Source organism: Diabrotica virgifera, chromosome 2 (genome assembly GCF_917563875.1).
Source record: "Diabrotica virgifera virgifera chromosome 2, PGI_DIABVI_V3a".
NCBI classification, from domain to species: Eukaryota; Metazoa; Arthropoda; class Insecta; order Coleoptera; family Chrysomelidae; genus Diabrotica; species Diabrotica virgifera.
This window is the reverse complement of record NC_065444.1, coordinates 49,297,559-49,312,236: the sequence shown is the minus strand read 5'-3', so window position 1 is coordinate 49,312,236 and position 14,678 is coordinate 49,297,559. Positions and strand designations below refer to the sequence as shown.

The 14,678-nt window shown below is 32.3% G+C and overlaps 1 protein-coding gene across 4 annotated transcripts in view; it reads left to right on the top strand.

Moving 5' to 3' along the window:
• The window catches only part of LOC114327685 (homeotic protein antennapedia-like), a 1,165,466-nt gene extending 1,151,606 nt beyond the window's left edge, over nt 1-13,860 (top strand). For all 4 annotated transcript variants that reach the window (XM_028276375.2, XM_028276391.2, XM_028276383.2 and 1 more), the window contains one exon: nt 12,999-13,860. In XM_028276375.2, the coding sequence (XP_028132176.1) occupies nt 12,999-13,249 (251 nt within the window). In that variant the 3' untranslated portion in view covers nt 13,250-13,860. The remainder of the gene's footprint in view (nt 1-12,998) is intronic.
• The last annotated feature ends 818 nt before the right edge of the window (nt 13,861-14,678 follow it).

Below are 14,678 nucleotides of genomic sequence, written 5' to 3'. Positions count from 1 at the left end.
AACCTGGTTTGCAAAAATTTTTCCTACGGCAAAAATTGAGTGAGCTATTGACAATTAAAACTTGTAATAGCATGTAAAAGCCACCTTAACCAACCCTTTCAAAGTCACGTCTTTTTGCGACTGTGGATTTTAAAAAGATTTAATATTAATAGGTTTATATATCTTGTAAAAATCTACAAAATTCCTTTTACCAAACCTTCTAAGATAAAAAATAAAAAAGTTACGGTTAAAAAATCTGTATTTTTTTGAAAAAAAAAAAAGGAGAAATTCAATTGGAAGCATATCAATGTAAATTAGCGCTGTTTTTAGTCATTGGCCTTATGAATTCTTCTTTATTTATGTATTATTAATAGATTCTAGAAGTTTGACTGGCTTAGAATGATTAGTTTTTAAAAAACAGGAGTTAAAAGCGAATAAATAATTTTTGTAGTTTTGTAAAAAAATGCCATTTTCTTCAGAATAGAAAGATTAGCATCAGAGATACGAAAAAATGTTTAAATAAGAAATTGTAGGTTATTTAATTCCCAAGAACTTGGTTTAAAAAAAAATTTTTCTACACCAAAATTTGAGTGAATCGTAAATGAGTACATTATCGAAAAAAATTGATTTTTTCGACATAATACTAACACTTTCGATAGCGAATAAATCGAAAACTATTAATTTTATCAAAAAAATGTATAGAACATTTTATGCTTAGAATGAATGTTTTTATCAAATTTTGTGATCAAAATATAATAAAAAATTTCCACCCCCGAGATGGGTTGGCAACCACCCCCATGGTAAAAGCACCTTTCGGCATAATATAGATTTTGATCCTTGGACTATCCACTACTTATTCTCCAATTTTCAATCAAATCGATCCATTCTGTAAAAATTGTGAGGTGAAAAGCTTCGGTTCCTGGACTATATGCTGCTCCACAATATTGATATGATATGCAATAGGGAACTTGCATAAAATTTAAAATTGAAAAAAAATGTTATAAATCACAACAGAACATAATTTAAAACATGTATCAATGATAAAAAAGTTTTGTTTGTCTTTCGTTTTTCCCCTAAAGACGATTAAAAATTCAAATTATTCCAGCCAGCAAAAAACGCGTCGTGACGTCATATGGTTTTGCATTTACACTTTACACCAAAAAGTAAACAAAATTAAGTCAGTAAAAAATACAGTTATGTGACGTTAAAAGTGTTTTTGTTCGTTTGGACTATTCATAGACAATTTTTATTTTTACAAAATGGTTTTATTTTCAATAGTAAACCTTCTTTTCTTTCCTTCAAAAACTGTATCAAACTCCAATCTCAACAAACTGGTATATATTATTACAACGACATACGATAAATATCATTTGAATATAAATATACCCTTTTAATACTTCCTTTATTACCCTACGACGAGCTGGCCAAATACCCAAGTAGGTGGAGGCCAATAAACTAAAGAAGGAAAAGAAGAATATACCTAAATATAACGCTGTGTCTAGGTACACGCTAACGTGTACGCAAATAAAAAAGTTAGTGTCAGAGTGTTGGAATTTTTTTAATTGCGTTGTGTTTATACTTTAATTTAAATATTGATTAGTAAAGAGATTTGTTATTTTTTATTTGTTTAGTGTTTGTTTTTAAATTAACTATGCATTGTGGACAATTATTTAGTTGTTTTAATGAGTAAAACAGTATGAAAAAGTTAAGAGACTATAAATTAATATATATTTTTTTAGTTATAAGTGAAATACAGTATTTAGTATTACAATATAGTACAATATGTTACAATTTAGTATATACAATATTTAGTATTACCGTCCAAAATTAAAATAAAAGGAAGACCTAAAGCTTTCACAATAATAATTAACTTGTTATAAAGCTACTTCCTTGTGGCATTTTTGTAATCAACTATTCTAAATGGGAACTAAGCCACAATTTAACTAAAAAAATGATGTTAATAACGTTTCAACGTCTAAATCGGACGTCGTTGTCAAAATACAAAATATTATTAAATTAAACAAAAATGTTCTAAAAATTTTTTCTAATAATTTATTTAATCTGACTAATTTTTGTATTTTGACAATGGCATACGATTTGGTCGTCGAAACGTTAATAAAATCTTTTTTTAGTTAAATTGTGGCTCATTTCCCATTTAGAATAGTTGATTTTAATAATTAACTTACGTATAAAAATTTTTTAGCAATATTTTGTACGTGTCATGTCAACTAAATACATATATTTATTTTGCTAACCTAAGTATATACTTTTATTATATACATTGATTTATTACAATTAAGTTTGAAACATTTTTTTGGCTTGTGCTGGCAAATAAAGCCTATTTCGCGATGGGCCACATATTCAAATCGCGAGACGTACACCGGAAAACAAAACTCCGGGTATATAAAACAATAATCAGGCCCATAGTAAGTTATGGCTGCGAAACATGGGTGGTGACACAGAAATCTGCCAATGCATTAGATGTGTTTGAAAGAAAAGTATTACGTAGGATACTGGGCCCAATAAGGGAAAATAACAACTGGCGAATTAGGTATCATAGAGAAATATACGAGCAATATAGCGAACCAACTCTAGCACAACACACTAAACTGCAGAGATTACGGTGGGCAGGGCACGTAGTCCGCATGCATGAGAATAGAATTCCCAGAAAATTGCTGAATGCAAAAATGCAGGGAAGAAGACCGGTTGGAAGACCTAAAAAGAGATGGGAAGACGAGGTCGATGAGGATGCCAGGAACTTCCTGGGAACGCGTTCATGGAAAAGAACAGCGGTAAATCGAAATGATTGGAGAAGCTCATTGAAGGAGGCCAAGGCTCGATTTGGGTAGTGCCATTGGATGGATGGAAGTTTGAAACATCTGAATAGTTCTGCTTCCCTTCCCTTAACAAATATTTTTCTATCAAACAAACACTAAACATATCAAAATAGCATGTATTTACCAAAATATACAGTCCTGCGTACGTTAAATAATGACGTCACTGGCTTGATGAAGTTTAATTCGCGTGTATGTACCTAACTTTTTTATTTGCGTACACGTTAGCGTTTACCTAGACACAGCGAAATATAACCATAATAATAACTAATGTAAAACTAGGTGACGTAACGGGCCGTTCGAACTACTTTAAAATGCCGAAGACTTTAAATTTGTACTTCTAAGTTATTATGAGGTTTTGAAACGTGAAATTTTGGAAATCTCATTTTTATACAAAATTGAACATTATTATGTAATAAAAAAATGTGCAAGTTCCCTATTATTAAAGTGAATTTAATGAACTGTTAGTTAAAAATATAATATTCATTACAATCAACTGCGGCTGAATCCCATATAATCCCGTATACTGTTTAATCTTTTTTAAGGTGTCGACTAACTTTTTCCTAGAAATAACTTTTTTTATTTGCGATATTATTTCGCAAATTTTCAACATAGTTACAATCATAAAACATAGTTACAATCAATATTTGACAGATAACGTTTTCATTGGTTTTTGGTAATACCCTATTATCGGCACAACCAATTTTATCCATTATTTTTACCTAGAAAGTATAAAGACATAAAAATATATAATAAATATAATATAATATATACATATGAATATTAAGAATACGAGGCTTGTTTGATAATTGATACCCATCTTTGGCCCAGAAAAGATTTATTTTCAAATCTATCTACAAATAGACTAACCCTACCCTATACCGTACAATTAAGGCCCATATACCATTATTTCAGGAACCGATATATATCATGCTTAAAAATTTTTTGTGGCTGTTGCTTGAAGAATTCTTTGACGGAATTTTTAAATGTAATTTTCAGTGGCTTAAAGATGTGAAAATCACAGGAAAATAAATCAGGACAATAGGGTGGATGCTCTAGTGTAAAGTATGACACTATGTGAGAGCTTCCCTGGACATTTTCGTCTTATTGCTAGATGAAGCTTGTTCAAAATTTCATTATACAGGTTTGTGTGTGTTGATAGTGTTGATATGCACTCTAGTTTCTGTAAACGTTATAAGCAAGGGTCCTTCATGGATGTAAAAAATGGTTTTTTTACCTTACGCTGATCACATTTGGACGGATTGTCCACAGCAAACAACAAGCGCCATTTTTAAGTCAGTTGTAATACTTAAAATCTCAGTTAAATACAAATGATAGTAACTGATTAGTGATTAATGTGACGTTTACAAACATAACATTGCAAACGTCAGTTGAGTGACTATAATTGTTTCCAAGGCTAACCTGAACAAACATGGGGTTCAATTATTAGACAAGCGTATATAACAAAAATTAATATACATATACCTATAATTTTTTGATTAATGATTAAAATTACTCTTTTTACTAATTCGATAAGTTTTATTCTTTGTTTTTATAAAAATAAAATTTCGGGAAATACAGGTACCATAATTTTGTTCCACCACACTCAATTAATCACCTATGACTCGCCGCCATATTGCGTCTAAAAAATCTAATCATTCTAAGAATCTTTTGAATTTGATTTCCGATGTTCCATTCCAAATTGGAAACGGTCCTATTGGTTGCCTTTTTTACCATTCGTCATCATCAAATCCGACATTGTATGCTTTTGACAAGAATATGGTTATACCTGAACTAATTCTCATTAAAAGCGGTGTACACATGGGCGTAGATCAGAGAGGGACTAAAAAATAATTTTGAGATTTCTAAGTAGGTGAAGTTTGTTATAATAGATAAGTAGGTGAAGTTATAGATCCATGTTAACGTATAAGCTGAGAGAATTTGAACTATTAAGAGCTTACTTAGCTGTTAACTGTTGACAGTTAAAGTTAGGAAAAATTAATTGGTTGATAAATTTCACACATTTTGAACAAAAAAATGAAATGAATGAAATGAAAAGAAATATTGATGATTTACAGCCTAAATACCAGTTTTTTATAATGATGATTTAGACACATATTTTATACATTTTCAAGTAGACACTAAAATAGTATTACAGTTTTGGAGACGTTTTCCTTTGGCCACTTTATTGTTGGATAGTTCATTTGTTACATGCAATCAGCTTTTGACTTAAAAATTCCCGTCATACACAAACTAAAAACGAACTGTAATAATAATATACAATATTTTATATGCAACAATAATGGAAACATTTTCTCATTAGCAATCTCATTAAGTTATGAGGAAAAACTAGATAACAACTTACGATATCCTCGCGACACAGTAAATATTCGGTTATTATTCTTCCAAATATTTTTCTTTGTAAGATGACTTGTAGGACATATCTGGATTCGTTGCCTCTGGATATTTGACGGTTGCCAGTACCTCTCGGTTCTTCTTCTTTCTTTTGAGGACCTCCTCATTTGTGACTCAGTCAGTCCACGTGAACTTAAATATTCCCCGATATAGCCACATCTGAAATGCTTCCAATCTTCAACACCATAAAAAAGGACAGATAAGATGCGACATCGCAGCATTCTTTCTTTTATACTGAGAGAGAGAGACAGAGAGAGAGAGAGAGAGAGAGAGAGAGAGAGAGAGAGAGAGAGAGAATCTCCTGGTTGTTGGTATTTATGGTCTCTAATCATCCTGGTTATTATGGTATCGAGGTAGTTGTAGTGTAGACTCTTTCTACTGGAGTTTGGTTGACGCAGAGCTTTAGTAGTAGGATATAGTAGGATCCAAAAGAAGTTACTAAACCTAAAAAATGATAACATTAGATCAATAATTAACAAAAAAATATATTGTTGTTGGTTATAGTCATATAATAATTTATAGAGCTCTAAGAGACTATCAAATATACCTTAAATTAATTCAATGGAAGAGGAAAACTAGTATTCCCCTTGTTAATTTGCAACCCCAGAGAAGTCTGAAGATTTAGAAAGTCCAAGATAAAATTTAAATGTCTAGACTAAAGCTAGAAAGTAGTTTTAGGTTTCGTATAAAGTTAGGTATGTGTTTTGTAGATATTATGTTCTAAGGCACAATTCGGAATAATACCTGGATAGTGAATATCCTGGTGTGAACAAAATTATTCAAGTGAAATGATATTTAAAACAAAGCAAAATTTGCAGAAAAAGTTTGGTGTATTATTATTTGTGGTGCCAGAGTTTAGACACTTTATTTTTATGTTGATAGAATTTGAGTAGGTACTTGTGAATGTCAGTTTAAACAAACTTATTAGATTTTGATCAAATTTTATTAATATAGTGCGGCAAATTCGTGCAAATATTATAAGAATTGTGGATTTAATGATAGAAGCATAAAATTTGGAACACATATACTACACATCTAAAGGTTCAAAATTGGATATGACGCCATCTCAGATTTTACCTTTTACAAAAATGGCGGGCATTCAAAATGGCGACGATACATATGTGACTAATAACACGATAACTTTTAAACGAAAGGTCTGACTTCAACCAAATTTGGTATATGGGTTCCTTTTTTGATGTATACGATCCAGCTCCTGAACCGAAAGAATCGGTTTACCAGAAGTTGTGGTTTTCCTGATTTTTTATGTAAAAATATGTAGTTTGTTATTCAATTCTTTCACCCCGTATATATTAATGTTTCAAAAGGGTAATAGCCGCATTGAAAAGAGCGTAAAAATATTTTTTAGGAAATACTTCGAACTTTTTAGTTTTGTTAATTACCATGTAATAAATGCATAACTTATCTTCACATGTACCTATGTGCGGCACATTCGTGCAAATATTATAAGAATTATTTTGCATTTAAGGGTCGAAGCATATAATTTGGACCACGTATACTACACATACAAAGGTTCAAATTTAGATATAAGGCCATCTTAGATTTGGTCTTTTACAAAAAAGGCGGGCATTCAAAATGGCGACTATACATATATGACTAATAGCACGATATCTTTTGAACGAAAAGTCCGATTTCAACCAAATTTGGTATATAGGTTCTTTTTTTGATGTATAAGATCGAGCTCTTGAACCGGAAGAATCGGTTTACCAGAAGTTGTGTTTTTCCTGATTTTTTTTGTACAAATATGTTGTTTATTTTTTCAATCACCCTGTATGTATTAATTTTTGAAAAAGGTAATACCGACTTTGAAAAGAGCGTAAAAATATTTTTTTTGAAATATTTTGAACCCTTTAGTTATATTAATTACCATTTAATAAATGCATAACGTATCTTCACATGTAGGATGTAGGTACCTCTGTGCGGCAGATTCGTGCAAATAATAATATACGAATTATTGTGCATTTAATGGTACAAGCATACAATTTGGGCCACACGTACTACACATACAAAGATTCAAATTTAGATATGAGCTACTTCAAAGATCACAGGATTCTAACACTACCTTCTTTATATATTTTAGAAACTGTTTGCTTAATTCGTAAACATCTACATGTCTTTCCAGCAAGACCTATACATGACTATTCCACCAGAAATTCTACCTTTGACATCTATTTACCGATCCCGTCCAGTGAGTTAGTAAAGAAATCTATATTATATTCTGCAAAAAAACTTTACAACCATCTCCCTCTACAACTTAAATCTGCAACATCTTTCCCCAAGTTCCGTAAAATGACTAAAGCCTATTTATCTGAAAGACCATATTATTCAACAGCAGAGTTTCTTAACCAATAACTAAGAAAGTACAGTATTCTTATTTATAAGTATAATCTTAATCTATATTTGAGTGTCATATGCAGCAGCTTAACTTAACTTATTAAATTTCTTAAGGTAGATTATGCAATTTGCAAATTTTTTTTTAAATTTTGCAATAGATTGTTACTGTTTTTTTTTGTTTATCTTCATTATTTTTATTTATGTAGACCATTTATATCATTTTAGTAAATTGTATTTGTTATTTGTTATTGTTCTTATTTATGATTCTTGTAAGCTTTGTCTATAAAATTGTTAAATTTTTCATAACAATAAAGCATATTTCTATTCAATTCTATTAGGCCATCTCAGATTTTGTCTTTTACAAAAATGGCGTGCATTCAAAATGAATCTGCTGCCCATTGGTACATATGAACATAGGTTATGTATTTATTAAATGGTTATTAACACAACTAAAATGTTCAAAATATTTTCTAAAAAATATTTTTACACCCTTTTCAATGACCTTTTTGAAAAATTTATATATACAGGGTGAAAAAATTGAAAAAAAACAACATATTTTTACATAAAAAAACAGTAAAAACACAACTTCTGGTAAACCGATTCTTCCGGATCAAGACCTCGATCTTATTCATCAAAAAAAGAACCTATATACCGAATTTGGTTGAAATCTGACGTCTCGTTCAAAAGTTATCGTGCTATTAGTCACATGTATAGTCGCCATTTTGAATGCCCGCCATTTTTGTAAAAGGCAAAATCTGAGATGGCCTCATATCTAAATTTGAACCTTTATATGGGTAGTATATGTGGTCCAAATTATATACTTCTATCATTAAATGCACAATTGTTTCACATATCGGCTGCACTAATACCCGTCATAGTAAGTGTAATAGTTGGCCTAATTTAACTTTGGTCCTGAACATTACTCAACTCCAAGGTATTACGTGTCACCGATGATCATAGTTTTTCATCAATTTTGTAGCTACTGTTAAACTTGGTTAAAAAATATTCAAACCACTATTATTAAGACATCAAAATTTTGTTAATATTTTCTTAAAATTTTGGTACTTACGTAACGTCATCTCCTATAACGTTACAGCCCAAGTCTGGTCCTTGCCTCCCCCAGCATCCGCCTCCAAGTCACTTCGTCTATCCACCTCTTCTTTGGTCTTCCTACTGGCTGACGTCCCACCATAGTTCCGCTAAGCGTTCTACTAGGTGTTCTGTCGTTATCCATTCTTATAAGGTGACCTGTAAAGAGGGTTCTCTGTAATATTGGTATATCTCGTAGTTGAACCTGATTCTCCACATACCATTCTCGCAGATGGGTCCCATATCTTTCTTTCAAAAATATATCAATAAGGTTTATTATCTTTTCTGTCATGATCCGTGTTTCTACGCCATATTTTGCTATTAGTCGTATGATTCTTTTATAGTTATGACGTCAATGGCCAAAATAGTTATTTATGATATAAGTGTTAAAAGTACATGTTTAAGGCACGCATGTGAAAGTTTGCAGAATGAGCGAAAGCGAGTTCTGCAATTCACATGCGTGCCTTAAAAATGTACTTTTTAACACGCATATCATACAATATTTTTTCTACAAACGTAATTACAGGACAATATCTACAAAAACTTTTACTTGAACTTGACTGACATTCCAATTTTATATTTTTTTGACATTACATCAAAATTGCATATACGGTCAATACGAACTGCAGTGCCTTAAAATTTTTTTAAAGCACTAGTGCCTTAAAGTAGCATTTTTAACGCTCGTATGGAGTGCTAAAAATTGCATTTTTAACACGGTTGTAGAAAAAAGTAATTAAAAATGACGATGCTGAAAAATTTAGACAATATTTTAAACAAAAGATATTTCTGGTTTTATTGTTTCAATTTTTTTCTTCAAAGATAGATACATATATGCAGAATATATTGACCGTTAATTTGAAATTGATATTTAGTTATTTTCGCGTAGGCCTTTCTCTCCGTCCATGACCTTAACTAATCCTAATTATTATGTGTAGTGTACCTATTTTGAAATTTCGCAAGAACGTCAAGAGCAGAGAAGAAGGGAAAATGATTTATGCATCATTTATAAACTCATTATATGAGATACAGCCTGAGACCGCCTAAAGGCCCCTTTGATTGGCGTCACAAGGCCGATTTTGCCTCCCTTCAAACTGATGTATATAATTATTTTCCTTGTAATTTTTTGTTTCTCTTTTTTTTTCGTTGTGTTGCTTTCTCCCAGGCAGTCGCCGGTCAGCTCCAGGTAATAATTTTTATAATGAAAGCCTTCACAATGAGACATGAGATACGAAAATTTGACAAATATTTTTCCTCGTTTTAATAACACCAGTTTAACCGCATTGCGGCTTCCAAACATAATAGAAATACACTCATACATTATTCTTAAAAATTTTCGAAAATATTCACTGGTCTTATAACTTATTTGCGAAGTTATTTGAATTATCATTATTTTTAAAAAAATTGGTAGGCTTTAGAATTTAGAATGATTTCAACTAAAAAATTTAAACTATAGTAAAGTAGTAGATACTACCAAAGTATACCATAGTAATAAAACTATGTAATAGTACGGAAGCAGAATTCATCTTCTTCTTTTTCATCAGGATTTCCCTTTTCAGGAGTCGCTTTTCTTTACCCTTCTTCGCCACTCATTTCTGTCCGTTGTTTTTTCTGCATCTAAACCTTTCTCTCTCAAGTCCTCTGCCACATCCTTTCATCTTCTCCTCAGTTTACCGTTACCACTCCTTCTGTCAACCAACTTCTAACAGCTCTATCCTCCGTCTCACATAGTTTTTATTTCTATGTCTAACGTAACCAAAAAATTGCAGTCTTTGTTCTTGAATCTTTTTTGAGACTATAGTGACCCCAACTCTTTCCATAATCAAGCCATTCCTGATCCTATCTAGGACTAGCAGACTATTTAGGATTAAAATAATTAATAGTCATGTCCAATTTCAGGATAAGATCACAGGCCAATTTCAGGATAAGAGCCGAAAGATACAATATTTTTCGACTCATAATTCAAGACAAAATAGAGGGTAGGAGAAGAGTAAAAAGGAGACGCGATTCCTGGTTGAAGAACCTGAGAGAATGGTTTGGTCGCTGCTCAAGGCAACTGTTCAGAGCAGCTGCGTCGAAGGTCAGAATAGCCATGAGGAATGCCAACCTTCGTCGCGGAGATGGCACTTAAAGACGAAGAATAGTCATGTAAAAGGAAAGAAAGTAAAACAACAAATAAATAATGTATGTAGTAGCGACATAGGAGAGAGGGAGTAACGAAGGCGATGAGCGCAAGAGATCTTAGAGAGGGCCAATGGGATGATAGAGTGTCATGGAAATTAGGCATCGGACAACGTCGCAAGACGTTTTAAAACCGATTGATATATATATATATATATATATATATATATATATATATATATAAGTAGCGACATATTTATATGTTTGAATATGAAAAAACAATGAATTGCACTACTTTCCCTACAAAATGAGTTGCAAGTGTATAACTAGGTCATGAAAATAATGTTCACTACTAAAATGAAAAGAATAAAGTAAGGAAACAGGATATAGTCAAAAGAGTGAAAGTGGGACAAATGTATAGATAAACATCATCATTATTATCATTCTCTTTGCCTTTGTCCCCATACGGGGTCGGCTTGCCTAATTGTATTCCTCCAGAAGTTCCTATCTTGAGTCATATTAACATCAATCCTCTTTACCGACATGGCCTGCCAATGCGAAGGCGTCTCCTCCAGATCTTCTTTGATCTTCCTCTCCTACTCCTTTGATTCTATTCTCCTATTCAAGTTTTTCACTGATGTCGTATTCAAAGTCCAAGCTTTCATTCCATAAAACAAAGTCGCAAAGTCAAATGTAGCACCTTGCCAATCTAACTCTTAGCTCAAACTTTAAATCTCTTGTGCAGAGCACTCTTCTCATATTATTGAAATTTGCTCTAGCCTTTTCTATTGTGATTATAATTTTCTGGAAGTAATTATTTGTGGAGTTAACCATTGTTCCACTAATGCATATTTGTCTACTCGTTCGACATGGCTTCCATTTATTAGAAGATTCCCGTTATTTCTTTGAATTTTCTATATTCTCATAAATTTTGTCTTATAAATATAGTATATTGTCTGAATAAATATAGTATACCTATATTTATTCCATACAATATTGCTATGTTTATCGAAGGTGTTCTCTATGCCATAAAATGGTCATGGTTGTCATAATTTTTTATTTGGGTTTACTCCCATAACCTAGTGGTTCCCCTTTTATAGCATCGGAAACACGTCAGAAAACCAACATGTTGGCACTAGATGAATACAAATAGCCCAGGATATAGAACGATACACTAAAGAGAAGGGTTCCTATGCCCAATGATGGCTGTTCTTATGTGATCAGTTAGAATAGAATAGAAATATGCTTTATTGTCACTGAAAATTATACAATTTTATGGACAAAGCTTAACATAGAGTCACGAAAAAGATATACATAACAATAACAAAAAAGGTTAGGTACAATATTGTTATGCTGGTGTAGTTATTCCATGTAGTTAGTTAATTCGATCTTTTTTACTTGGATCTACTTTTAGTCAGGTTGCTACGGTGTTCTTTATCTCATCGTTTGTCTAGTAGTTGGTCGTCCTTAGTTATTTTTTAGAGCCCGGAGCCTTCATCTGATAGTTCTTCTATTACATACAAGGTTCTTCTTCAGAATGCGCCATGTACAATTTCAGTATGGCATCATAAATTGTTCAGTAAGACTCAATATCTTATATCTTGGCGTTTAAGTCGCGATTAATGTGTTTGTTTTGTTTTTGGTGTTCAGATTCAGCATTCTAGGTTCAATGATCTGGTACAACAATCTAAGCTTATTTGCTGATCTTTGTGATGTGGTATCTACCAGATATATACCTCGTCTAATTTACTTACCGTTGCACGTCATCCGCGCCATAGCCTGTGACACGATACCAACACGAAATATCTAGGCGGTAGGTGTGTTCCCCTTTAGAATCATTTTGATTCTAAAAAAGAACACACCCACCGCCTAAATATTTCGTGTTGGTATCGTGTCACAGGCTATGGCGCGGATGACGTGCAACGGTAAGTAAATTAGACGAGGTATAGGTACATTGTTTGTTATATATTATGACAACTGAATCTCTACCATTACGGTTTGACTAATGCTACCCACGTCAGGTCTATTCGTGTTTATATTTCGTGAGTTAACTTTGTTTATCCTGATTTAGTTTCGTTGATATTTCTGTGAATAGGACTTGTTGTGTTTATGATATTATATATTTGTATTACAAAGTTTAAGTCAATTTTGATTCTTTTATTTTTGATTATAATGAGATGATCCTCGATTGATAACACATTTCTTTTTCAGAACGAAAACGAGGTCGTCAAACGTACACGAGGTACCAAACCTTGGAGTTAGAAAAGGAGTTCCATTTCAACAGGTACCTAACGAGGCGGAGACGGATAGAGATCGCTCATGCTCTCTGTCTGACCGAAAGGCAGATCAAAATCTGGTTCCAAAACCGAAGAATGAAGTGGAAAAAGGAGAACAAGACCAAAGGGGAAGGGGGATCGGAAGGGGGCGGCGATGATATTAGTCCTCAGGGCTCGCCGCAGTGAACCAAGACGTATTAAAAACCATGTACCTTAATACATATGTTAGTCATTGCATTTGCCTTTTGCTACCAGCCAAAGGCCTTTTTGGAACCTCCTCAGTAGGGCTTCTTAGAAAATATATCTCTAGATCATACCATTTGCTAGATCTCTAAAAAATAATCTGTTCAAATTACAAAAATGATTCTCATAAAACATAATAAACTAGCAGCAAATCCTTATAAAGATTATACAGGGTGGTGAATTGGAAAACGGGCCATAAGAAACTCAATGTAAAATTTTAAACTGTTGAATTCCTGCTTCCCTAATTATTCTACATCAAAAGACATGAGAAACTATTTGTAGAGGATTGAAATCTTTATTGAAAACAATTGTTAAAATTGTTCTACGAATTAAACACATTCCAAAATTTTGTAAAATATAATACATTTTATCAAAGTATTTGCGAAATTTAGGCCACACACCGTGCAAGAATGTGTATAAGGTTGCCTTCGGTCACAATGAAATTATTATATTAACCTAGAAGGGAAGTTCCCTAGGTTGGCTGTATACCATATAGTTAAAAAACTCTAACAAGAAGTAAAACCACTTCTATGTAAATTGGTATATTTATTAAAACTTAAAATCCCAATGGATTGAATAAAATAAGTCCAATTCAGAACGTTTTCAGACCTATCGGTCCATCATCAGTGAATGTGCATACTTGCTAAATAGCCCCAGAACCAAACAGTGGTTGAATTTAAAATTCGATTTACAATATTTAAAAATAATATTCAACAGGCTAAACGCCGATGTTACAGGATATTGCCTATGGGAACATGGTGAAACCCTACCAAAACCTCAATCAACCATCTTAGGCCAACTTTGACTATGAATAGTCAATATGAATAGACATAGATAGTCAAAGTTGGCCTAAGATGGTTGATTGAGGTTTTGGTAGGGTTTCACCATGTTCCCATAGGCAATATCCTGTAACATCGGCGTTTAGCCTGTTGAATATTATTTTTAAATAATGTAAATCGAATTTTAAATTCAACCACTGTTTGGTTCTGGGGCTATTTAGCAAGTATGCACATTCACTGATGATGGACCGATAGGTGTGAAAACGTTCTGAATTGGACTTATTTTATTCAATCCATTGGGATTTTAAGTTTTAATAAATATACCAATTTACATAGAAGTGGTTTTACTTCTTGTTAGAGTTTTTTAATTATATTAACAATATTTTGAACTGTCAGTATTTTTATTTTATCGTTTTTATTGTTTAAAAAACAATAAAGTCGAAAAGATGTCCTCAGTTGGGGAGAAAGTAGTAATAATAAAGATGTTTTATTTAGTCAATAGTTTGCGTACTGTCAGAAATAGTAACGTGTGGCCTTACTTTTACGCACTTTCTTAGGTATGGCAAATGTATTCTATTTTTCAAATTTTTGGA